The sequence below is a fragment of the Equus quagga genome, chromosome 13 (genome assembly GCF_021613505.1).
Source record: "Equus quagga isolate Etosha38 chromosome 13, UCLA_HA_Equagga_1.0, whole genome shotgun sequence".
Lineage (NCBI taxonomy): Eukaryota > Metazoa > Chordata > Mammalia > Perissodactyla > Equidae > Equus > Equus quagga.
The window spans coordinates 99,574,003-99,599,471 of record NC_060279.1 but is presented as its reverse complement, the minus strand read 5'-3'; the positions used below and the strand labels follow the sequence as shown (position 1 = coordinate 99,599,471).

The window sequence follows — 25,469 nt, the reverse complement described above, 5'->3', positions numbered from 1 at the left end:
ACTGGGGGGGGCTTCAGGGAGAAAGAAAAGAAGAAAAAAAAGATGATTTGCAACAGATGTGGGCTTAGGTGCCAATAAACAAAAAAAACCAATGATTGCATCTGGAAGTCTACTATATGTGAGCTTCTTTCTGAAGAGAATGGTGAATACAGATGAGACTACCAGTGGCATGCCTGAGGTATAAGGAGGAAATAACTGACAAAAGTAAATATTTAAATGTTCCTTATTTTTTTTATTATGAAATAGCTTAAATATATGGAAAAATACAAAGAATAAGAACCTACCTATAAACCCACAACCAGCTTTATCGATTTATAAGAATTGGCCATATCTGCTTATTTTTTAAAGAAATAAATGATTAAAAGATTATCTCTCTTTGCATCTTTTCCTCATTTTTCTCCCTCCCCAGAGGTCACCACTGTTCTGAATTAGATGACAATTCCCATGAATGTTATTACACTACTTCTATATGGTATTTAGCCATGGAAAACGTACACAGCATCGATTTGCATGTCGTTAAACTTTATATAAATAAGTGGTATCATATCATACAAAACACTCTCTGGTTCAGTTTCATTAGTATTGTTTTTAAGATTTATCCATGTTGATAGAAGTGTCTCTAGTTCATTCATTTTAACTTGGGTTCTAATATATTCACCCTCATGGTTATTCTGATTGCTTTAAAATTCATTCTCACAAAGCTGAAGTGGACTTTCCTGTACCTCTCTCTGAACACAGGAGGAAAGACTCTGTAGAGGTTTAGGTGTGGAATTGCTAGGTCAAAGATTTATCCACATCTTCAATGTTACCAGATATTGCCAAATTATCCTAAACACAACTACTTCCAATAGTACTGTATTAACACCCCCAAATCCATCCTTTCTCTACTGATATGATCCATCTTTATCATATGCAAAATTTCTACACATAGATCAGATTCAATCATTTTCTTGCTGTTCTTAAGAATTCACACTTCACAGATGAATTTCAGAACAAAGTTGTTAGGTTCAAGGGCAAAAAGGCCCACTGAGGAATTTTGGTTTGAATTGCAATGAATTTGTGAATTAGGAATAACTGATAATTATCTTGCAGCTCTTCAACCTAGGCTATATAATACTCCTCAACTTTTTTTTATTACTCTTCAGTTTTCTGGATCTAGAAAATCTGTTGTTTTATATTTAAGTACAAGCATACCTCATAAATATTGTGGGTTCGGTTCCAGACCACCACAATAAGGCAAATACTGCAATAAAGCAAGTCACATGAAATTTTTGGTTTTCCAGTGCATATAAAAATTATGTTTACACTACACTGTAATCTATTAAGCATGCAATAACATTATGTCTGAAAAAAATGTACATACCTTCATTTAAAAACACTTTACTGCTAAAAAATGCTAACCAGCATCTGAACCTTCAGCAAGTTGTAATCTTTTTGCTGATGGAGGGTCTCATAAAAAATGCAATATCTGCAAAGCACAACAAAACGAAGCACAACAAAATGAGGTATGCCTGTATTAACTATCTCAGCCTCTGGAGCTTAACTCCATGAAGACAGGGTCTTTGATCACCATTGTCTCCTCATGCCTAAAACAGTGTCTGGCAAATAGCAGCTACTCAAAATCACTGAATGAATGAAAACCTATATGTATATATTTGTCTGCAGTTTTCTTCCCTTGATCCCCTTTTGGTTTCAATTTTACAAAAACTGAATAAAAAATTTATAAACTTTATATTTTTTCTATGGTATGGAACAGTTTAAATCCGTTTGAAATTTCCTAGATTCACTCATATGATTACCTAGGCCTGGTGCCTTTTTATGGGACAGTATGAATTTCCATGTTTATTGGTTTTTTGGAGTTAATTGTGATATGCTCTATTCATTTCTTGATCTAAATATAAGTTCTGTATTCTTCTCAGTGAATCCTCATTTTAATTGGTTTATTCAATTGATTCTCTTTAGAAACTTCCAAAAACTCATTATAAGTGTTATTAATTCTACTACTTGTGTCTATATTGATTACTCACCTAGAATACAAAGGCTCTCACTTACGTTCTAAAATTTTTAGGTTTTCTCAATTCTGACCTGCTGCTTCCCAGGGATGTTCTTTGTCCACTAAGGAATCTTGTTTTAGCTGTAAGGAGTACGAGTTAATATATGCTGAACATGTAGAACAGTGCCTGGTGCATAGTAGGCACTCAATACATATGAGCTATTATTATTTATAATGATAGCTGCTATATTTGATGCACTATGTGAAGTACTTTACATGCAAATTTCTTAATATGCATCAATCTACAACAGACACTATTTCATTTAATACTCACATTTCTATAATACAGTATCCTTTATTATCCCTATTTTAAAAATTAAAAAACCCCTGAGGTTTAGAAAAGTCAAGCAAATTACTCAAAGTCACACAATGCCACACCAGTGGTAGAGCTAGGATTTTCCAAATCTAAGCTCTCAGTCCTGGGAAGTGCCTAGTGCCCACAGAGGGAGACTGGAATAAAACAAGGCTGAAAGGTATATAAGACCAGATAATGAAGTACCTCACAGGTAATTTTAAAAGACTGTGGATGTTAGCTTAAGAACAATAGCAAGCCAAAAAAAGTTTTAACTGGAGGGAATGCTGTATGTATTCTTACACTTCAAAAAGATCAGCGTCGTGGGAAATTAATTTAACAGGACCAAAAGTTGATACAGGAAGACCTGTTAGAAAGTTATAGCAGTGATCCGGGTGAGATGAATTTTAGATTAGGGTGACAACATTAGAGATGGAGAAAAAGAGTATAAATTCTGGAAATATTGATGAGATAGGGTCTACAGGACTTGATGATTGACTGGATTGGGTGGTGAGAGTGACTCCCCAAGATGGATTCTCTGATGATGAGCAAGGTGTGCATGCTGCCTGAAGGTTTTCTTGCATTCCTTACATTCATAGGGCCTCTCTCCAGTATGAATTCTCTGATGTTGGGCAAGGGATCCACAGTAACTAAAAGCCTTCCCACAAACATTACATTCGTAAGGTTTCTCTCCAGTATGAACTCTCTGATGTTGAGTAAGGGATGAGTCATTGCTAAAAGCCTTCCCGCATTTAATACATTCATAGGGTTTCTCTCCAGTATGAACTCTTTGATGCTGAGCAAGGTAGGCAATCTGGCTGAATGCTTTCCTACATTCCTGACATTTATAAGGTTTTTCTCCAGTATGAATTCTTTGATGTTGAGCAAGGTGTGAATTCTGGCTGAAGGCCTTCCCACATTCCTTACATTCATAGGGTCTCTCTCCAGTATGTATTCTCTGATGTACAGTAAGGTATGCACGAAGGCTAAATGCTTTCCCACAGACATTACATTCATAAGGTTTCTCACCAGTATGAACTCTCTGGTGTTGAGCAATGGATGATCTATTGCTAAATGCTTTCCCGCATTCAATACATTCATAGGGTTTCTCTCCAGTATGAACTCTCTGATGTTGAGCAAGGTAGGCAAACTGGCTGAAGGCTTTCCTACATACCTTGCATTCATAAGGTTTTTCTCCAGTATGAACTCTCAGATGTTGAACTAGGTGTGCATTCTGACTGAAGGCTTTCCTACATTCCTTACATTCATAGGGTTTCTCTCCAGTATGAATCCTCTGGTGCTGAACAAGATTTGATCTCTGGCTGAAGGCTTTCCCACAGTCTACACATTTATAGGGTTTCTCTCCAGTATGAATTCTTTGATGAAGAGTAAGGGATGAGCTCTGGCTGAAGACTTTTTCACAGTCATTACATTTCAAAAGTTTCTTCTCTGTATACACACTCTTGGGCTTAAAAGCCATTAAATTTTTTTTAAAGCTTTTCTTATGTGTATTATGTTTATGTACTTTCTCCTCTTTGGGAATTATCTCTTGTGTATGAAGCAGTGTGTTTGGATGGAAAGTTCCCCAAGATTTGTTATATTCTCGTCCTCTTTTATCAATAAGGGCTTCTTCACAAGTGATTGTCTCTTCCTTGAAACATGCCTTCTGAATCAATGGTTGCCTCTCAAAACGGGCCTCACATTTCCATTCTTCTCTCAAACTGGAGTAGTCAAGGCCACAGGTTGTAAGTTTTTCTATTATCTTCTGAGATGATTGTGCATCATAAATGTCCTGCTTTGGGGTTAATTCTTCAGTCTCACACACCGATTCCCAGCCTGAAAAACAATAAGAAAAAAATGTCTCCTCTCTGATGTACCAGAAGGTACATTTACGAATGTACATTCATAAAGTGAAGTATGTGAATTTAATACCAAATAAAACCCACAAGAACATTGGCTTTCATAGTTGTGAAGTGTACAAGAACAGAAATTGAAAATAGGTCAGACAGAAACTTGAGGAGGAATGATCAGAACTATAAGAAAATCAGTAGGTAAATCTCAAGTCAAGAAGGAATTATGGAAGGGGATGGACTCAGCTATAATTTTGTGCATAAATGAATAATACAGGCACTGAAATAACCTCCATTCTTCTAGTTGCTTCTTTCAAGAAGATTCACTGAGCCTTGTGCTGTTCTAGATGCTTTTGATATCACAGTAAACAAAACAAAGATCCTTACACCTTCATGGACCTTACTTCTTGGGAGAGACAGGAAATACATGCTTAATAAGTAAATTTTATCGTATGTTAGAAGGTACTAAGTGCTACAGAAAAAGAAAAGCAAAGTAAAAGAGATCAGGAGTGTTGGTGAAGTCAAAAGTAGGAATTATTAATAAGTTAACATTTAAGCTAAGATTTGAAGGAAATGAAGAAGTTAGTCACTTAGATATTTGGAGAAAGAGCATTCTAGGCAGAAGAAATAGCCTAAAAGTTTGATTTGTTAGATGAATAGCCAGAAGACGAGCGTAGCTGGAGAGGAGTGAGTAGTAGGGGATGAAGTCAGGAGGCAAAGGATAACCAGATTATTTAAGCTTTATAGGCTTCTTAAGGAATTTGGCTTTTACTCTGAGTGGGATGGAGAGCTACTGAAGTGTTTTGAGTAGAGGAGTGATACTGGAAGGTAGGGGCAAGGGGAGAAGCAAAGGGACCTACTGTTGTAGACCTACTGTTGTAGTAATCCAGGTGAGAGATGACAACGATTCAAACTAGAGAGATATCAATGAAGGTATAGCAAGGGAGTGAGATTCTAGGTGTATTTTGTAGGAAAAACCAAGAAAATATTCTGACAGATTAGATATGGAATGGAACAGAAATGATGAGACAATTATGCCTTCCAAGTTTATGGTCTGAGCAACAGAAAGATGGAACAGGCATCAACAGTGATGGGAACAGCAGGTTTAGGTGGTGAGGTAGGGAAGATGTGGAGTTCAGTTTTGAACATAATAAACTTAAGGTATCCTTAGACTTTGAAATGGAAATGTTGAGAAGGCAGATGGACACATAAGACTGAGTTTAAGAGAGAGCTCTGGACTAGAGATTTTAAATTGGGAGTTCCCAGCATATAGATGTACTTAAGGAGGCTATATTACCAAGAGAATGAGTGTGGATAAAGAGAAGAGAAAGGAGCCAGGAATGAACCCTAGAGCACTCCAACATTAAGATATTTGGGAAAAGAGAAGAAAGCAAAAGAGATTAAGAAGGAATAAATGTAAACAACAAAAGAAATCAGGACTGAGAACATTAATACCACGGGATATTAAATTAATGGTTATAATAAAAATCAACTTGTTTGATGATTTATACTGAAAAGAATAAAATACACTACCAAAATTACACAAATAGTATTGGAATACATTAGTCAATAAAAGTCACAAAAATAATTAATACTAAGAACAATGGCTAATAAAAGTAACCATTAAAAAGAATTATGTATGTGTTATGACTTGCAAAACACCACAAATGAGTCATTAGATAAATAAAAGGCACACAATACAAAGTAGAGGCTATGGGGGAGATATACTATTTGTACATCTTTATTTTTTTCAAATAAGAATGTAGTATGTTGCAATTTTAGAACCAATTTTATTTTACTTTTTTTTTTTTTAAAGATTGGCACCTGGGCTAACAACTGTTGCCAATCTTTTTTTTTTTTTCTGCTTTATCTCCCCAAACCCCCCCTGTACATAGTTGTATATCTTAGTTGCAGGTCCTTCTAGTTGTGGGATGTGGGGCGCCACCTCAACGTGGCCTGACGAGCGGTGCCATGTCCACGCCCAGGATCTGAACCCTGGGCTGCTGCAGCAGAGTGCGAGAACTTAACCACTTGGCCATGGAGCTGGTCCCATAGAACCAATTTTAAAAAGCAATAGAAGGAAGCATAAAGAAAATAACCTCAGAAGATACCTTTAACGTTGACAACAAAAACAAAGAGGGAAAACACCCTAGAAATAAACTTTACAAGAAATGAGCAAAAGCTTTACAATTCTAATGAGGGGCCCACCTCAAAAAATTTGAATAAAGGGAGAAAATGCACACTTTGCTTTCATATATAAAGAATCAACAATGTAAAGCCATTAATTCTCACTAAATTTATCTATTTTTCATTCAATTATAATCAGAGCCTCATTGTGATTTTTTTAAAGAACTGTGTAATAAAGAATTTAGCAGGCCTTTGTCCCTGGTTCCCAGGAGGTAACCTCTAAACTCGTGGAAGGAGTGTCTTTGTTATTCATAGTGAGCCCCTTGGACCACACCTGACAGTTTATACTAATAAGGTGAGTCATTATGCACCCTGAGATATTTTTTGCTAATGAGATGACTCAGATGGAGGCTAGCCATGCCAGAAAGACCAAATGATTATAGGGTTGGAGCTTTGAGCCATCATGATATCAGCCTGACTTTTGGAAAGGGAAGGAGTGCTGGAGATTGAGTCACATTGGGTAATGTTTCACTCAATCATGCCTACATAATAAAACAAACAAAAACACTCTGGACACTGAAGCTCAAGAGAGCTCCCTGGTTGGCAATGTTCTTTTGAATACTAAGATAAAATGGACAAATTCTAAGAAACACACAATCTACCAAGACTGAATCATAAAGAAACAAAAAATGTGAACAGACCCATAACTAGTAAGGCAATTAAATCAGTAATCAAAAACCTCCCAACAAAGAAGAGGCTAGAACCACACAGTATCAGTGGTGAATTCTATCACACATTTGAAGAAGAATTAACACCAATTCTCCTCAAACTCTTCCAAAAAACTGAAGAGGAGGGAAGATTTCCAAACTCATTCTACAAGGCAAGCATTACCCTGATACCAAAGCCAGACCAAGACAGTATATGAAAACTAAAGACCAATATCCTTTATGAACATTGATGTAAAAATCCTCAACAAAATACTAGCAAACTGAATTCAACAGCACATTCTAAGGATTATACACCGTGACCAAGTGGGATTTATTCCTGGAAGGCAAGGATAGTTCAATGAAAACCAATGTAATATACTACATTAACAGAATGAAACAAAGAAAACTATATCATCATTTCACTTGATGCAGAAAAAGCATATGACAAAATTCAACACCCTTTCATGATAAAAACACTCAACAAACTAGGAATAGAAGGAAATTACTTCAGCCTAATAAAAGCAATATACTAAAACCCCATAGCTAACATCATATTCAATGATGAAAGACTGAGAGCTTTCCTGTAAGATCACAAACGAAACAAGGAGACCTGCTTTCACCACTTCTAGTCAATATGGTACTGGACACTCTAGCCAGAGCAATTATGCAAGAAAAACAAATTTAAAACATCCCAATTAGAAAGGAACAAGTAAAATTACCTGTTCGTAAATGACATGATCTTATACACAGAAACCCTAAAGACTCCACACAAAAAAAACCTGTTAGAACTAATAAACAAATTCAGCAAAGTAGCAGGATACAAAGTTCACACACAAATCAGTTGCATTTCTAAACACTAAGAGTGAACAAACTGAAAAGAAAATTAAGAAAACAATTCCATTTACAATAGCATCAAAAAATAAAATACTTAAGAATTAACCAAAGAGGTGAAAGACACATACAATGAAAACTACAAAACACCACTGAAAGAAATTAAAGATGACATAAATGCAGGCATACCTCGCTTTATTGCACTTTGCAGATACTGCGCTTTTTATAAGATCCTCCACCAGCAAAAAGACTACGACTCCCTGAAGGCTCAGATATGATGGTTAGCATTTTTTAGCAATAAAGTATTTTTTAATTAAGGTATATACATTGTTTCTTTAGATATAATGCTATTCCACACTTAATAGACAACAGTGAAACATAAACATAACTTTTATATGCACTAGGAAACCAAAAAATTTATGTGACTTGCTTTATTATGATATTCACTTTACTGTGATTGTCTGGAACTCACCCCACGATACCTCTAAGGTATGCTTGTAAATGGAGACATGCCATGTTCGTGGATCAGAAGGGTTAATATTGTTAAGATGTCCATACTACCTAAAGCTACCTACAGATTCAAGGCAATACCTCTCAAAATCCCAAAGATGTTTTTCAAAAACCAGAAACATTGATCCTAAAATTTACATGGAATCTCAATGGACCCTGAATAGCCAAAGTAATCTCAAAAAGGAAGAACAAAGTTGGAGGTCTCACACTTCCTGATTTCAAAACTGACTACAAAGCAATAGTAATCAAAAAAGTGTGGTACTGGCATAAAGAGAGACATACAGACCAATGGAAGAGAAAACAGAGAGCCTAGAAATAAACCCTCACACATACAATCAAATGATTTTTGACTAGGATGCAACAGCTTTCAATAGGGAAAGAACAACTTTTCAACAAATTGTGCTGGGAAAATTGGATATCCACATGCAAAACAATAAAGTTAGACCCTTATTTTACACCGTACACAAAATTTAACCCAAAATGGATCAAAGACCTAAATGTTAAGACCTAAATATTCCAGAAGCAAACACAGAGAAAATCTTCATGACACTGGATTTGGCAATGATTTTTTATGATGATACCAAAAGCGTAGGCAACAAAAGAAAAAGTAGACAAATTGGACTTCATGAAAATCAAAAACTTTTGTGCACTGGAGGACACAATCAACAGAGTAAGGCAACCCACAGAATGGGAGAAAATATTTATAAATGACAAATCTGAAAAGGGGTTAATATCCAGAATAATTAAAAAACTACAACTCAACAAAAACACAATTAAAAATAGGTAAAAGACTTGAATAGACATTTCTCCAAAGAAGATATGCAAATGGAGAACCACCACATGAAAAGATGCTCAACTTCACTAATCATTAGGGAAATGCAAATCAAAACCATGAGACACCACTTTATAGCCATGAGGATGGCTACTATTAAAAAAAAAGAAAAGAAGTGTTGGTGAAAATTTGAAGAAATTGTAACCCTTGTGCACTATTGGTGGGAATATAAAATGGTAGAGCTGCTGTGGCAAACAGTATGGTAGTTCCTCAAAAAATTAAAAATAGCATTAACCTAAGAACCAGTAATTCCACTTCTGAGTATATACCCAAAAGAACTGAAAGCAAGGTCTCAAGGAGATATTAGTACACCCATGTTCATAGCAGCATTATTCACAACAGCCAAAAGATGGAAGCAACCAAACTGCCCATCATTAGATGGATGGATAAACAAAATGTGGTATATACATAAAATGGAATATTATTCAGCTTTAAAAAAGGTGGAAATTCTGACACATGCTACAACATGAACGAACCTTGAGGACATTATCCTAAGGGAAATAAGCCAGTCACAAAAAGATAAACTGTATGATTCCACTTATATGAGACACCTAGAGTAGTGAAATTCATAGACAGAAAATGGAATGGTGGTTGCCAGGACATGGGGAAGGGGAGAATGGTGAATTATTGTTTAATGGGTACACAGTTTCCATTTCACAAGATGAAGAGTTCTGTGGAAGGATGCTGGTGATAGTAGCACAACAATATCAATGTAATTAATGCTGCTCAACTATATACTTAAAAATGGTTAAGAGAGTAGATTTTATTACATGTATTTTACCATAATTAAAAAAATTTATAGTCTGTTTTTAACACAAGAAAAAGAATACAATCCTTAATAAGGAACAAACTTTACAAATAAGCAAAAAGGACAAACAGTCCATTAAAAATAGGCAAATGATACAAAAAGACAACTTTAAAAATAACTTTAGGGGCCAGCCCAGTGGCTGAGTGGTTAAGTTCGTGCACTCTGCTTTGGCAGCCCAGGGTTCACTGGTTCAGATCCTGGGTGTGGACTTACATACTGTTCATCAAGCCATGCTGTGGTGGCATCCCACATACAAAATAGAGGAAGACTGCCACAGATGTTAGCTGTGGCAACAACAAACAATTGTGGCAAGGACCCACAATCTTCGTCAAGCAAAAACAGGAAGATTGGCAACAGATGTTAGCTGAGGGCCAATCTTCCTCACACACACACACAAAACTTTAAAAATGGGTAATAGGGGCTGGCCCCGTGGCCGAGTGGTTAAGTTCGCGCGCTCTGCTGCAGGCGGCCCAGTGTTTTGTTGGTTCGAATCCTGGGCGCGGACATGGCACTGCTCATCAGACCACGCTGAGGCAGCGTCCCACATACCACAACTAGAAGAACCCACAACGAAGAATATACAACTATGTACCCGGGGCTTTGGGGAGAAAAAGGAAAAAAATTTAAAAAATCTTTAAAAAAAAAAAAGGGTAATAAATGCATGTAACAATAACAACCTCATCTATTCAAAGAAATGTAAATCAGGAAAATACATTGTGATATTATATTTAATCTATCACGTTATCAAAAGGTGTGGATGTATTCTTTCTCATTCAGAGGGAATGTATATGGGTATAAAATTAGAGGGAGCAACACAGCAGTGAGTAGCCAGATCCTTTCAGTAGTGCATAGGATCCCTATCCAGCAATACAGCAGACTAGTAATAAAGACAAACCTGCCTGGTTAAAAATAAACTTAAGGGGCCAGCCCAGTGGCCGAGTGGTTAAGTTTGTGGGCTCTGCTTAAACAGCCCAGGGTTTCGCTGGTTCAGATCCTGGGCGCGGACACGACACTGCTCATCAGGCCATGCTGAGGTGGTGTCCCACATGCCACAACTAGAAGGACCCACAATTAGAAATATACAACTATGTACTGAGTGGCTTTGGGGAGAAAAAGGAAAAATAAAACAATAAAATAAACTTAAAATGTTGTATAAAATATAGAAAATATATTTTTAGATGCGCTGCAAAGCTGGTAAGAAATTAAGGCAAACTTCCAGAGTCAAAAAGACTCCAGAAGGCACTTTCAAGTAAGTAAGGGAGGACTGAAGCTAGGAGCATCAGTTTATCCCTGCAGAGTAAGAAGGTCTTAGGGACATCTAACTGGAGTTTTAGGAAGAAAATACAGAGAATAGGGGAGTGGCACTATGTGAAGAAACAACCACTGATAATTACACATAACCCACTAACGACTAGAATGTCAGACACAAAAATCATAATAAATCCCAACTAGAGCAGCTAAAATGAAGTTTACATTTAGATACATCATAATGAAAATATAAAATAACAAGGACAAAAGAAAGACATTTCCAAAAGTAGCAAGGAAGACAATATTAATGAGAACTGACCTCTCAATAGCAACAACAGAAGCCAGAAAAGAACGGGAATGATATCTTTAAAGTGCTGATAAAAATAATAACCATCAATTTATGATTGTATATATAAAAAAAGGTTCTTGCATCATAGCAAAATAAATTACAAAACAAATGAGCACAGTAATAATAACAAAACAGCTTATAGGAATACTATATCTATTGATAAAGGATTTGATTCAGGAAAAAGTTTTGGGACATAGGAAAGAACTGTGAACAAACAAAATGAAATGTGGGTAAATCTAAACAGCACTTACTAAACAAAATAATGGTCTAATTTTATAACCTCATGAAACAAAACATTAGTTTATGGGAGTAAAAGAAATAAGAACTGAAATGAGGTTAAGTGAAGTTAAACTATTCCAGGGTTCTTACATTTTCAAAGGGAGGAAAATAAAGATAAAGATTAACTTTAGATTTTGGTAAGGTGATTATAAATGTTAAATTTTCTAAGATAACCAACATAAGCATAGAAACAGACTGTATAACTTTCAAATTAGCAGATGGAGAAAAAGTCAAGAAACAAGAAAAAATGGAAAAAGGAGAATTTATAAAAGAAAATAGGATGGTAGCAATAAATCTAATTCTATTAGTAATACCAAAAAGAAGTAACTGACTACCATCATTTAGTTAAAAGATATAGATTATCAGACTGGACTAAAAAATGTTTAGTTATATACTGTTTACAAGAGACATAAAAAGCAAGAGAGTGAAGGGGTGGAAAAAACTATACCAAATAAATATTAACCAAAAAAGGCTAATATAGCTATATTAACACTAAGCAAAATAGTTAAGGGAAGAATCACCACTAGGTTTAAAGAGGATAATAACAATATATGGAAGAATTCACCAGAAAGACAAAACAATTCCAAAAATATATGACCTAATAAAACACTGTCAGAATATAAAGAACCAGTGGTCAGAATTACAAAAACATGTATGTATTCACCATTAGGGTAGAAGTTTTTAACGTCTCCCTGTAATTGACTCAAAGAGATTTTTTTAAAAATCAATAGAGACACAAAAGATTTGACCAGTAAAATTAATGAAGTTAGTCCAATGAACATATATCAAATGCTGAACTCCACAACCAGAAAACAGATGTTATTTTCCAGGACACACAGCATATTCACCAAAATTAACCCCTAAGACAGAAAACAAGTTTCAAAGAATGTCAAAGAATATGTATTAAACAGACAACATCCTCTAACCACAATGTAGTTAAACGAAACAAAAAACTTAAATTTGGAACTTAAAACTTTCAAATAATTCATAGGTCATGAAGAAATGAATAGAAAGTAGAAAATGCTTAGATATACATGATAAGAAAAATACTACATATCAAAACATGCAGAATATACTCCTAATACAGTCTTAAATGCTTATAATAGAAAAGAGAAAGCCTCAAAAACAATGAATTATCTAATTTTAAAAGTTAAAAAGAGAGTAGCATACATAAATGTAAGAGGAACGAAATAATAATGAGGAGAAATACATGAAATTTTTTAAAAAGAGAGGATCAGTGAAGTGAAAAATGTCTGAAAACAACTAAAAATTGCTAAACCCCTGGAAAGATCTGTTTCTCCCTTTTTGGAAGGAAAAAGAGGTCATAATTACATATACTAGCAACTTTAGATAAGAGAAAACAATGGACAACTTTACCTTGTAAATTTGAAAACTTATATGAGAAGTATAATTTTTTAGAAAAAATACCATAACTCCATGACTACAGAGAAATAGAAAACATACAATCTTCTAACAACAGAAATTGAATTATTAGTTTAAATTCTTTTCACAAGAAAAATCCTAGGCCAAGATGAACACAGTTCTACCAAATATTCAAAAGACAAATAATTTTCACTTTACACAAATTCTTCTAAGGAAGAAAAAGAAGAATATTTACCAACAGATTTTACGAGGCTAGGACAACCATGATTCCAAGATCTGACAAGATAAGTACATGAAGGAAAAACTGAAGGCTAACCTCATTGATAAACACAGATGCAAAAAACTTAAAAATATTACAAATGGCAGCCAGTTATGAATGGAAAAGATATAGGGGGCCAGCGGCATGGCCACGTGGTTAAGTTCATGTGCTCTGCTTTGGCAGCCCAGGATTTCGCCGGTTCGAATCCTGGGCGCGGACACGGCACTGCTCATCAAGCCATGCTGAGGCCACATCCCACATGTCACAACTAGAAGGACCCACAACTAAAAAAAAAAAATACACAACTATGTACCAGGGGGCTTTGGGAGAAAAAGGAAAAGTAAAATCTTTAAAAAAAAGAAAAGAAAAAGATATACAGATGGATTTTCTCAGGAATACAAGGTTGGTTCAACATTAAAAACCTAATATGCAAATCACATTAACAAATGAAAACTAAAAACCATCTAATCATCTACAGATACAGACAACCATTTGTTAAAACTCAAAAGCTTTCTACGATCAAAACTCTAGCAAACAGTCATGAAAGGGTATCTATCAAAAACCTTTAATTATCAGAATTATTAACAACAAAATATTAAAGCACTTTCACTGAGACCAGAAGTGGACACGAATGCCACTATCACTACTTCCATTCAGACTATACTGGAGATCTCAGACAGGGCAAAAGGAAAAAAGAAATTCAGAGTACAGAAATTTAAAATGAAGAAATTGCCATTATTCACAGATATGCCTGCCTACAGAAAAAACTCCAAAGAAATCTAAAAATTACTAGCATTAATGGGAGACCTTGGCAACATTGCTGGATATAAGGTCAATGTATAAAAGGTAACTTCATTTCTATATATGAGCACCAAATGGAAAACACAGACAACATTTAACAGCAACAAGACTAAGATGCCTAGGAATTAATCTAACAGAAGACGTGCATGGTCTTTATGGAGAAAATTATAAAACATACTGAAGGAAATTTAAAAATCTAAACAAATGGAGAGAGAAACCTGTTTACAAATAGAAAAATTTCCAAAATTGATATATAAAATAAAATTTGAATCGAAAGCTAATAGCTCTTCATTGTTTTCTGGTGGAAACTGACAAGCTGACCCTAAACTTTATTTAGATGGTCAAAGGGCAAACAAGAAATTCTAAAGAACATAAACAAGGTATAGGGACTTGCCCTAATAGACAGATAACTGAGTTATAATAAACTATTTTAATTAAGCCAGTGTGGTACTGACATGAGGAAACAGAGATCAATGAAATGGAACAGAGCACAAAATCAGACCCATAAATTTACTATAACCTGATATATTAAGAGGTAACACTCAGAACAATGAGCAAAAGAGAGCTCATTTCTTCAAAAAATGTCTGGGACATCTGGTTTTTCATAAAGCACAGAAATTAAATTCTTACTTCAATCTCAAAAATCAATTTTGATTGGATTATGGCCCTAAATATAAAAGGAAAACCTTTAGAAGACAATTTGAGGATATCTATGGGACTTCAGCATACAGAAAGGTTTCTTAAAACAAAATGAAAAATATAAACTACAAATGTATATATAAAAGATGACCTTGCTAAAAATGGGCAAAAGACTTGAGCCAGAATTTCACAGAAGAGGAAATCCAATGGCCATTACAAATATGAAAAGATGCCTAATTTCTTTAGCTATCGCGGACATTCAGATGGCAAGGAAAAGGAGGTAATATTTCATTCACACCAAGTTGGCAAAAGTTTTTTCAATTTGTCGATTCTGTGTGTGGAGCAATAAGTGTTCTCACACACTGCTGTTAGAAATATAAATTAGCACAAGCACTTTGGAGAGTAAAATAGCATTATCTAGTAAATCCCTAGCTATATTCTCTACATGAACTCCAGCACACGTGCACCAGTAGTCACATATAATAAGGTTATAGCAGTAACATGTATAACAGCATAAAACTGAAGCAACTCAAGTGACCTTCAATGGATAACCTGTGGTTTACACAGTGGAATACACTACACTTCAGCAGGAAAAAAAATTCAATGAACCACAGCTACTAAAATCAACATGGATGAATCTCAGGAATATGATTCGGAGTTAAAAAAGTCCAAATTACACGTACAATATGATCCCATGCACAAAAAGCTGAAAATATGCAAATACAAGTATTTTGTTTAGGGACACATGACACAACTATAAGGAAAAGCCAAGAAATGACAAGCAAAATTGTAGGCTAATGGTGACCAAGGGAAAGGTGGGGATCGGCCATCAGGCAGGGGCCCTCAAGGGCCTAAAATGACTGACAATTTTCTATTTCTTAAGCTAAGAAATAGGTACATGGGCTTTTGTTCTATTATTATTTAAACTACATTTATATGCTAAAATACATTTATGTGCGTATGATTTATTTAATAATAAATAAAATTTAATCATATATTCTTTGACACTACAGTTCCACATAATTTTTTCTTAGAAAATTGCACAAGGACATAAAAGATTGGGGAGAGGGGGTGGGGGGGTTGACAGAGGTGTTTACCCTAACCCGAATCTTCTTCTGAACTTTAGTCCTGCATTTGACCTTAATGCTTTCTATGTCTGTCTGAAAATCCGTCCTATATGACAAAGCTAAACTCTGAATCTCTTCTCCTTCAAATGTTTTCCAGCTTCTGACCTGTGTTTTTGTTAAAAACCATCATCTCCCGAGTTACCCAGACACCTCTGCCTCTCAATTCTTTCTCTGAGCTTCCTTTATGTCAGCTTTCTTTTCACATACGCCATTTACAGCTATATAGGATCTGCTACTAGCCTTTCAGTTGTTTGATTATTTATATAGATGTATATATATATTATATACACCCAGAATCTTGCAAGTGCTCTGTTTAAAGTACCAATTTGATGAATGTTGATTAAAGGAATGGAAAAATGAATGAACTGACCATTAAGAGAAAAATGAGGCATTTGGACATACACTCCTACCACTACTGCCAAGTGTCGCTTAACGCCGGGGATACATCCTGAGATGTACATCGATAGGTGATTTCATCGTTGTAAGAACATCACAGAGTGTATTTACACAAACCTAAATGGTACAGCCTACTGCACCTCTACTGCACTAATCTCACAGGACCGTCATCACAGATGCGGTCCATCACTGACTGAAACATCACTATGCAGCACATGACTATAACAACAGCAGCTAACAGCTAGTGAGTTCATAACATGAGATACAAACTAATCAAAGCACTTTAAAAGCGTTACCCTATTTTACAGGTGACAAAACAAAAGCACAGAGAGGTTAAGTAACTTGCCCAAAATTTTACTGCACATAAGTGTCAAGATTTCACCGTGGTACTCCAGTTACAGCTGTCTGTAGAGCTCAGAAGTTTATCAGATTAGCAAAAGATTTTTTAAAGACTGGAAGACGCTTATGAAACTGGAAAGGAACGGGATTCAGAGAATAGATAAATGAGTTACTAGAAAGGAGGGGGCAAAGTGTGAAATGGGAGAGAGTTAAAAATAACAAATTTGGGAGAACATTCTAAAAGGTCCACAGTTTCTACTAATACCTAGAACATTTGAGAAGACCATGCCAACAAAGAAGAGTGAAGAGGTGATACCTTTGAGTCAAACTGAGCTGTCACCTGCAAAGGTTTCTCCTGCCCATTTCCTCTTCACTCACCTGAGCACAAGCCTTTTGCCAGCTCTCTCTTCACCATCCAGGGCTCTTTCCCTTGTTCCAACAACAATATCACACTTGGCTTAGAAAAGCAAAGTCCTGCACAGAAGTAAAGAAACAGAATTTGGTCATGTTGTGGATATCCCAGAACTCACATCCAATCCTCTGATCATAAGGGAAGATGGAGCTCACAAGAAGCCAGAAAAAATGTGGAAAAGACAGGTATTCAAAGGACAGGGAAGCTGAAGCTTCTGACGTAGATTACTAACAGACCTATCCATTGCTAACACTACAAATATTAAACCATTACTTTGGCAGACATTCAGCCAAGAATTGTAGATGCTATCCAAAAATTACAATGGCGATAGACAGCAAAGAGCCCCTGTGCACAGAAGCTCAATTATGCAAGGAGAAGATGTTCTTACCCAGTGATACCAAGATCCTGTAGTTCTCCAACATCACGTTACTGTACAGATGCCTTTGAGAAGAATTTAGACAATCCCACTCCTCTTGGGAGAAGTCTACGGCCACATCTCTGAAGGTCACCAATTCCTGAAATGAAACAAATAAACAAAGTGAAATGACCTCATCTCTCACCATACTCACCTCCTTTATCCTGCCCCAGGCACACTGGCCTCCCGCTGATACTACATCCTCGCATTTGTCAAGTACCTTGCCCCTCAGGGCTTTTACTTCTGAGATCATTCTGTGTAAAAACAGCAATGCTCCTACCCCACTTCCCTATTCTCCTAACCTTGCTTTATTTTTCTCCACAGCACTCAATTGTTATTTATAGCCCACTCCCCAACCTCCACTGAGATGTAAGCTCCATGAAGGCAGAGTACGTTTTTGTTTTGGTCACTGCCATGTCCCCAGTTATGGATCAGTATCAGGCACACGTGAGGCATTCAAATATTTGCCAAATAAACTTAAGTAAAAATGAGTCGCTTGAAAAGTTCAAGAAGCTATAAGAGGATTAAAAATGAGACCAGAGGGGCCAGCCCCGTGGCTGAGTGGTTGAGTTCGCGTGCTCCGCTTTGGTGGCCGGGGTTTCGCCTGTTCGGATCCCGGCGCAGACATGGCACTGCTCATCAAGCCATGCTCAGGCGGCGTCCTACATGCCACAACTAGAAGGACCCACAACTAAAAACGCACAACTATGTACCGGGGCACTTTGGGGAGAAAAAAAGCAGGAAAAAAAAAAAAGGTGTTTTTCAACACTCAGTAATCTTTTTTCTTATTTAATTATATGAAGTTTTGTGAATCTCTCCCTCTCTGCCCTAGCAATAACATCCCTCATATGTTGCAAAAACGTTCCTTTTTAGAGTTTGGTTCATACGGTATACATGCTTCCAAAATGTTTAAAATTTTCTTATATAAGCCTTAGCTTATATATATATATATATATATATATATATATATATAATAACTGTATATTTTTATATATGACATACACATTTTTCAACTGATTCTTTGACTTAATTTACACCGTCAATGAAAACAATTACAATGTCACTATAAGGAGCTTAAATTCTAACCTTAAAATATCTGACCTCTAACAAATGACAATAATACTTAGTTTCAAAATCCATTCATAATTACAGTCAAACCAGTCTGAAGCATAACAAAGCTCCCTCCACCTTTATGCCCTTACAGAAACATGGCTCCCAGCTGAGAGGACTACTTTCCCCAAAGCCCTGGCACTTGCCGACTGTCTTATTTCCCACCTTCCTTGTACCACAGCACTGGAGCTGAGGCAGGTGACCTCTCTGCACCTTATGCTTGTTTCCAGACTATGCTCCTCTCTCCTCCCTAAAAGACACCTATCTCCTGAAGTCAGACTATATCATCACTATCCCTCCTTGTTTCAGTTATCTACCAACGCCAGGAAGATACCAATTCTCCGTCACTCCTTGCACACTTCAGCACCTGGCTCACTGTCACTCTCTCCAATGCTGCTACTATCATAATCTTTGGTCATTTCAAGATCCATATAAATAATCCTCCCAACAACCTGGCCTCTCAGTTCTCCAACCCCCTCTCCTCCAATATGTTGTCCTCCACACTTCTACAGTCATCTGCTCCCATGGTCATGCCCTAGACCTTGTCATTACCAGGAAGTACCAAACCCGCCATAATCTCAACTCTCCCACTCTGACTTCCACCTCCTACTATAACTTTTGCCCTCTGTTACCCCAATTAGGATAATTCTTTGAACCTTCAGAACCTACAAACCACTGATCTTACCACATTCTCACTGCTTCTTATTCCTGCATCCCCTCACTTCCTAGCACAACCATTATGCATACATCCTCAACTTCCCTACCCTCTCTCACTTAACTGTATTCACCTAGGTAAACCACAGCCATCTCTCAGCATACTCTAGTTAAGTACCCTGAACAGCTAACTTTGCTATAGAAAATCATACCAACCATGCTAATTGGTCTCACTTTAGATTCATGAGCACTAAGCTCAACCGGGCCAAAATGCTACCTACATGATACATTTCTCTAGTCCATTCATTCCACCACTCTCCTATATGACCATTTGCTACTTTCCCTTCACAATACTTCTACCCCATCCTTACTCTCAGCTGATGACCTTGCTTTCCGTTTCACTGAAAAAACAAAAGTCATTCTAAGAAAATTTCCACAAACTCCCACAACATTTACACATCTACCTGCTTCTGTGCCCATATCCTCTAACTTGTTCCTACTACTATCAAGGAGCAGCCCACTTTCCCAGCAAAGGCCAATGCCTCCACTTGTACATTAGATCTCAGCTCCTCTCACGTACGCAAGCACAGTGTTCCAGCAATTCCCTCCTCTCTCCTCTTCATCTTCAAATTTCCTTCTACTGAATCTCATCAGCCTATCAACATATATTCATCTTTAAAAAACCTTGTTAACCAGTTTCTCCTTCAGTTATTACCCATTTCCCTTCTTCCCTTATAGCTAAATTATTTGAAAGAGTCATCTATACTTTCTATTATTTCTATCCCCACCGTGAATAGGAATGACATAATACGACATGTGTAACAGATCACTTTGACTGCTCTGCTCAGAATAGACTAAGAGAGTAAGAGTGGAAGTAGAAAGACAAGTTAGGAGAGCACAGCAGAAATAATCCAGGTGAGAGATGACAGTTCAGACCAGAACGGAAGCAGTGGTAGTAGTAAAAAAAGTGCTCAGATGCTGGATAATTTTTGAAGGCAGAATAAACAGAACCTCCTGAGGGAAGACTTAGCATGAGCAACTGAGCTTGGGGAGGATGTGAGTTTTCTAATTGGTTTCCCTGTTTCTATCTTTGTCCCATTTGTTTTATTCCCAATAGTAGCCAGAGCGATCCCACTAAAATGAGAATTAGATCACGTCATTCCTATGCCCCCAAACTTCCAATGGCTCATTTCAATCAGTGTGAGATGTTTGAGTTTGAGGTATCTATCACATAAGAAAATGAAGATGCTGAGTAGGCAGACAGATATACAAGTCGAGAGGTCAGGAGAGAGGTCTGGGCTGCATACAATTTGGTAGCTGTTGGCATATCGATGGTACCTAAAGCCATAAGATAGGATGAGATCACGAAAGGAGTGAGTGTAGACAGAGCAGAGGACCAAGGACTAAGCCCTCTTACCTACTAGGTGCTTAATAAAAATTTGTTACATAAATGCACAATGTTTGGGCAGAGACTAGAATGAATAAGTTGGTCTGTATCTGGTAGAACAGCATTCCAGGTAGAGGGAACAGCAAGTTCAAGGCCATCAGTTAAGAACATACTCAACCCACTACGAGGAAGCTAGCATGGCTGGAACTGAGAGGGTGAGTTACAGATAGGGTGAGAAAAATTAGATAAGGTCAGAGGGATAGTCAGGGACCAGATTATGTAGGGCCTTGCAGGCCAAGGCAAGGACTTAAGCATTTATCCTGAATGACGTACGAATCCACTGGAAAGTTTTAAGAAGCAACATGACTGGTTACCCAGAAAAGTTTCAGCAGAAGGAAAGTTAATGTCTGCCTTGTTTGGAAAAGCAGGAAAATATTTCAGAAAAGAGAAAACACCAGCCTACCTGGTACATGGCTTTCAGAAGTCCAACCGCCATTCTTTCCTCCTCTTGGCTCTTCTCTTGGGAAATGGGAGTGTCCTTAGATGACTGAGATGGAGAAGAGAACATGAGAAAACAGGCTTTCCTTGCAGCATCCAGAATCACCAGCCTATAATTTTTCGGCTTCACTTTCCTCCTGTTAAAGAGAGCAGCATCCTCTCCAGTAGAGAAAAAGCATAATGGAGACCTAGGAATTTGTCTGCATACTATTTAACCCGTGCCTAAATTACTTCCTAATTTATTATTACAACAATAGATTTTCTAGATTTTACAAATAACAACTCCCAGGAATGTAATCATTTACAATAAAGACACACAACTAATAAATAACAGCACCAAGATCAAATAAAGGTCCTTCCGACTCCACAGTCTTTCTCCTCTCCAATGTATCAGCGGTTCCGAAACTTGGTCGCACACTGTCATCACTCCGCTAGCTTTAAGCTACACACGGTTTCACTCAGTCTCCCCGACCCCGGCCCCAATACTCAACAATTCTGAAAAACTACAGCGCCAACCACCGTCTTCCACACATCACAGTCAGCGGCCATGGGTATGCTCACAGTCTCACACGGTCACCGGCTCCCATACCCCCAAGCCTCAAATACTAGGTGTCACAACCGACGGTCTCACACACCTCAGTCACAAAGAGGCCGAGGGCTCGGCAACACCGCCACCCACAGTCTCACACGCTGCGGCACCATCGACTCACTCGCACCCACAGTCACACAGATACGTGAACACGCACATCGGGTGACAGTCTCACAGTGCACGGCATCAACCACGGCGTCACACGTAGAGTCACACAGAGGGCCTGGGGGGCCGGCGTTCGGGCGACCCACAGGCCACTCCTCAGCCCGCTCCCTACCTGCAGGACTGTACTGCTGGCAGATCCCCGCCCCGCCCCGAAGGCTCCGGCAATCTCCACTCCGGCCCACCTCCAGCCCTAGGAGACGGATGGACTCCAGCCCCCGTGGGCCCGGAAAGAAGCGACTGGGCCTCCGGAGGACACAAAGGGGCCACCGGCCCGGCGCTCGCAGAGGCCACTGGGAAATGTAGTCCTGCCCAGAAAACGCCGCCGCTGGGGGTTCGTAACGCCGGCCTCTCGCTGGCCCTGCAGGAGCCCAGAAGTCCGGAATCTTCTCAGCTCCGAGCCTGCGTCCGCCACGGGCACGGGGCCGAGCCGGACGCTTGCCGGTTGAGACCAAGTGCGCAGGCACAAGCGCTCGGCCCAGCTCCCTTAGCAACCGGGGCGGAGAACTTCCAGGCGCGGGGCAGCCGCAGGGGGCGGAGTCTGCGTGCGAACGCTGGTGCACGCGCGCCTACGCAAAGTGGGTGGGGGGCGCGTTCCTAGCAGAGCGGAGGTATCCGAAAAAGGGGGCGGGGCGTAGGGTGCGCAGGTGCGCATTAGACTTCCGCCCAGTCCCGCCTCCCCCGGTGCGTTCCAGGTTCCGGACTGGTTTACGTCGAAGACGGGCGGGGGCGGGGCAGAGAGTGTCGCTCTTTGCGTGTGGTTCTTGTTTTTGTGTTTTGGCGGTGGATGGTGAGAGTGTGTCCCCTTTTCCTAAAATGGCTCTTCTGCAGGTATCTTCAAAGTTCCGTTACTCCCTACATTCAGATACAGATGTCGCACCTCCAAAGAGGGCCTGCCCATCACACCTCTCCCCTGGGGCTCCATGGCTTCTTAACCTGACTCTATATCCCCTTAGAACAGTAGTGTTTACATTTTAAGTTTTTGTTTATTATCTCCTCACAACAAGCTTCTGTCACCTGTGATTTTGTGAGTTGCTGCGTGACCCTTTGATTCTGTGATTGTATGTGTATTTTTGTGAGAGTAATTATGTAAAATTCTTCTGTGGGTTGGGGTGTGCATGCTGCGATCCTGTGACCACGTGTGTGCTTCTGTGTTTGACATTTGTGATGTTAACTGGGAGAATGTGCTACGATAGAAAGGGAATGACTGGTGGAGAGTGGAGTAGGAGTGTGATAGATAGTGCGTGGGACACGTTGAGGATTAGACTAATGGATGTGGGTTTCTGTGGGGAATTCTGCCCTGTGGTATCTGATTAGAAAGCTCCTAACTATATGCCAGATGTTGTTTCCGGTGCTGGGATAGACACAGAGAAAATCAACTTAAAAATAGTGAATAGAATATCAGTGAGGGGAAGGGCGACTTCAAGAGGCCTAATATATGTGCAATTGGATAACAAATAGAAATCTGGATCTACACAAAAGAATGAAGACTGCCAGAGATGGTAACTACAGGATACACATGTAAGACTTTCTTATTATATAAATCTTACCAAAAGATAAAGTACTGTTTAAATAAAAATAAAAAACAATGTTGTTAGGGTTTTTATATCTATCTATCTATACGTGTATAGAAGCAAATTGTATGACAACAATAGCACAAAGACCAGGAGAAGAGAAGGAAATGGAAACAAACTATTGTAAGGTTCCTATAGTCTATGTGAAGTAATATGATATCACTTGAACAAACACTGTGATAAGTAAAAGATGTACATTCTAAGCCTTAAAGCAACCACTAAACTAACAAGAGTTATAGCTAATAATACAACAAGTGAAATAAAATGGAATCATAAAAAATATTCAGTCCAGGGGCTAGCCAGTGGCCTAGTGGTCAAGTTGGGCATGCTCCACTTAGGTGGCCCAAGTTTGCAGGTTCAGATCCAGGGCATGGACCTACACCACTCACCAGCCATGCTGTGGCATTGACCCACATATAAAATAGAGGAAGATGGGCACAGATGTTAGCTCAGGGCTAATCTTCCTCAGCAAAAAACAAACAAACAAACAAAACCAAAATTCAATCCAAAAGAAGTCAGAAAGTGCAAAAGGGAACAAATAACAGATGGGAAACAAATCACAAAATGGAAGGTTTATATCAATAATAAGATTAAATATAAGTGATCTGAACATCCCAATTAAGAGGCATTGAATGTTAGATGGGATAAAAAAGCAGGACTCAACCAAATGCTGCCTATGAGAAATTCACTTTAAATATACCTATACCAATAGGTTAAAAGTACAAGGATGGAAACAGATACACTATGCTAATGCTGTGTAAAGAAATCTGGAATGACCTTGGATTTGGCAATGGATTTTTAGATATATCTGACACCAAAAGCATAAGCAACCAAAGAAAAAACAGATAAACTGGACTTCATCAATATTAAAAACTTTTGTACACAAAGCACATTATCAAGAAAGTAAAAAGACAACCTACAGAATGGGTGAAAATATTTGTGAATCATTTATCTGATAAGGGTTTAATGTCCAGAATACATAAAGAACTCGTAAAACTCAACAACAAAAAGACAAAGAACCCATTCAATAATAAGCAAGGACTTGAAGATGTTTCTCTGAAGAAGATATACAAATGGCCAATAAACACATAAAATGATGCTCGACATCATTAGTAATTAGGGAAATGCAAATAAAACCACGAGATACCACTTTACACCCACTAGAATGGGTATTATCAAAACAACTGAAAATAACAAGTGTTGATGAGGATGTGTAGAACTTGGAACCCTTGTACAACAACAGTGAGAAGATAAAATGGTGCAGCTGCTATGGAAAACAGTTTGGCAGCTCCACAAAAAGCACAGCATAGAATTACCATATAACCCAGCAATTTCACTCTTGGGTTTACACTCAAAGGAATTGAAAGCAGGGACTTGAACAGATACTTGTATTCCAATGTTCATTGCAGCATTATTCAAAATAGCCAAAAAGTAGAAACAACCTAAGTGTCCATCGACAGGTGAATGGATAAACAAAATGTTCTATATTTACACAAAATGGAATATTATTCAGCCATAAAAAGGAATAAAGTTCTCATACATGCTGCATCATAGATGAACCTTGAAAAAATTATGCAAAGTGAAGTAAGCCATACATAAAAGGACAAATATCGTATTATTCTGCTTATATGAAATATCTGGATTAGGCAAATTCATAGAGAAAGAAAATAGGGTGGCGGTTACCAGGGGCTGGGAAGATGGAGGAATTGGGAGTTATTGCTTAGTGGTTACAAAGTATCCATTCGGGATGATGAAAAGTTTTGGAAATAGATAGTGGTGGTGATTGCACGACATTGTGAATGTATTTAATGCCACTGAATTGTACACGTAAAAACTGT

At 38.0% G+C, this 25,469-nt stretch overlaps 1 protein-coding gene across 3 annotated transcripts; it reads right to left on the bottom strand.

Annotated features, from left to right (window-relative positions):
* ZNF570 (zinc finger protein 570) lies at positions 1-22,517 on the bottom strand. Of its 3 annotated transcripts, none has more exons than XM_046681211.1 (5): positions 22,173-22,517; positions 21,272-21,443; positions 17,631-17,757; positions 17,209-17,304; positions 1-4,181 (listed from the first exon to the last, which is right to left on the bottom strand). In XM_046681211.1, exons 2-5 carry the CDS (start codon positions 21,374-21,376, stop codon positions 2,824-2,826), a joined length of 1,686 nt encoding a protein of 561 aa, XP_046537167.1. In that variant the 5' UTR covers positions 21,377-21,443; positions 22,173-22,517; the 3' UTR covers positions 1-2,823. The 3 variants fall into 3 exon arrangements, with proteins under 3 accessions (XP_046537167.1, XP_046537170.1, XP_046537168.1); XM_046681214.1 differs by having other exon boundaries at positions 21,272-21,355; XM_046681212.1 differs by lacking the exon at positions 22,173-22,517 and adding an exon at positions 21,942-21,986.
* Between the last annotated feature and the right edge of the window lie 2,952 nt (positions 22,518-25,469).

Bases quoted from the DNA above. Each gene is read 5' to 3' on its own strand.
- ZNF570 (XM_046681211.1), bottom strand. From the start codon at position 21,376: ATGTTCTCTTCTCCATCTCAGTCATCTAAGGACACTCCCATTTCCCAA. The intron at 17,305-17,630 runs GTAAGAACATCT...ACTTCTGTGCAG, and splicing joins CAGGATCTTGGTATCACTGG to GACTTTGCTTTTCTAAGCCA. The intron at 4,182-17,208 runs GTGAGTGAAGAG...ATTGTTTTTCAG, and splicing joins GGCAAAAGGCTTGTGCTCAG to GCTGGGAATCGGTGTGTGAG.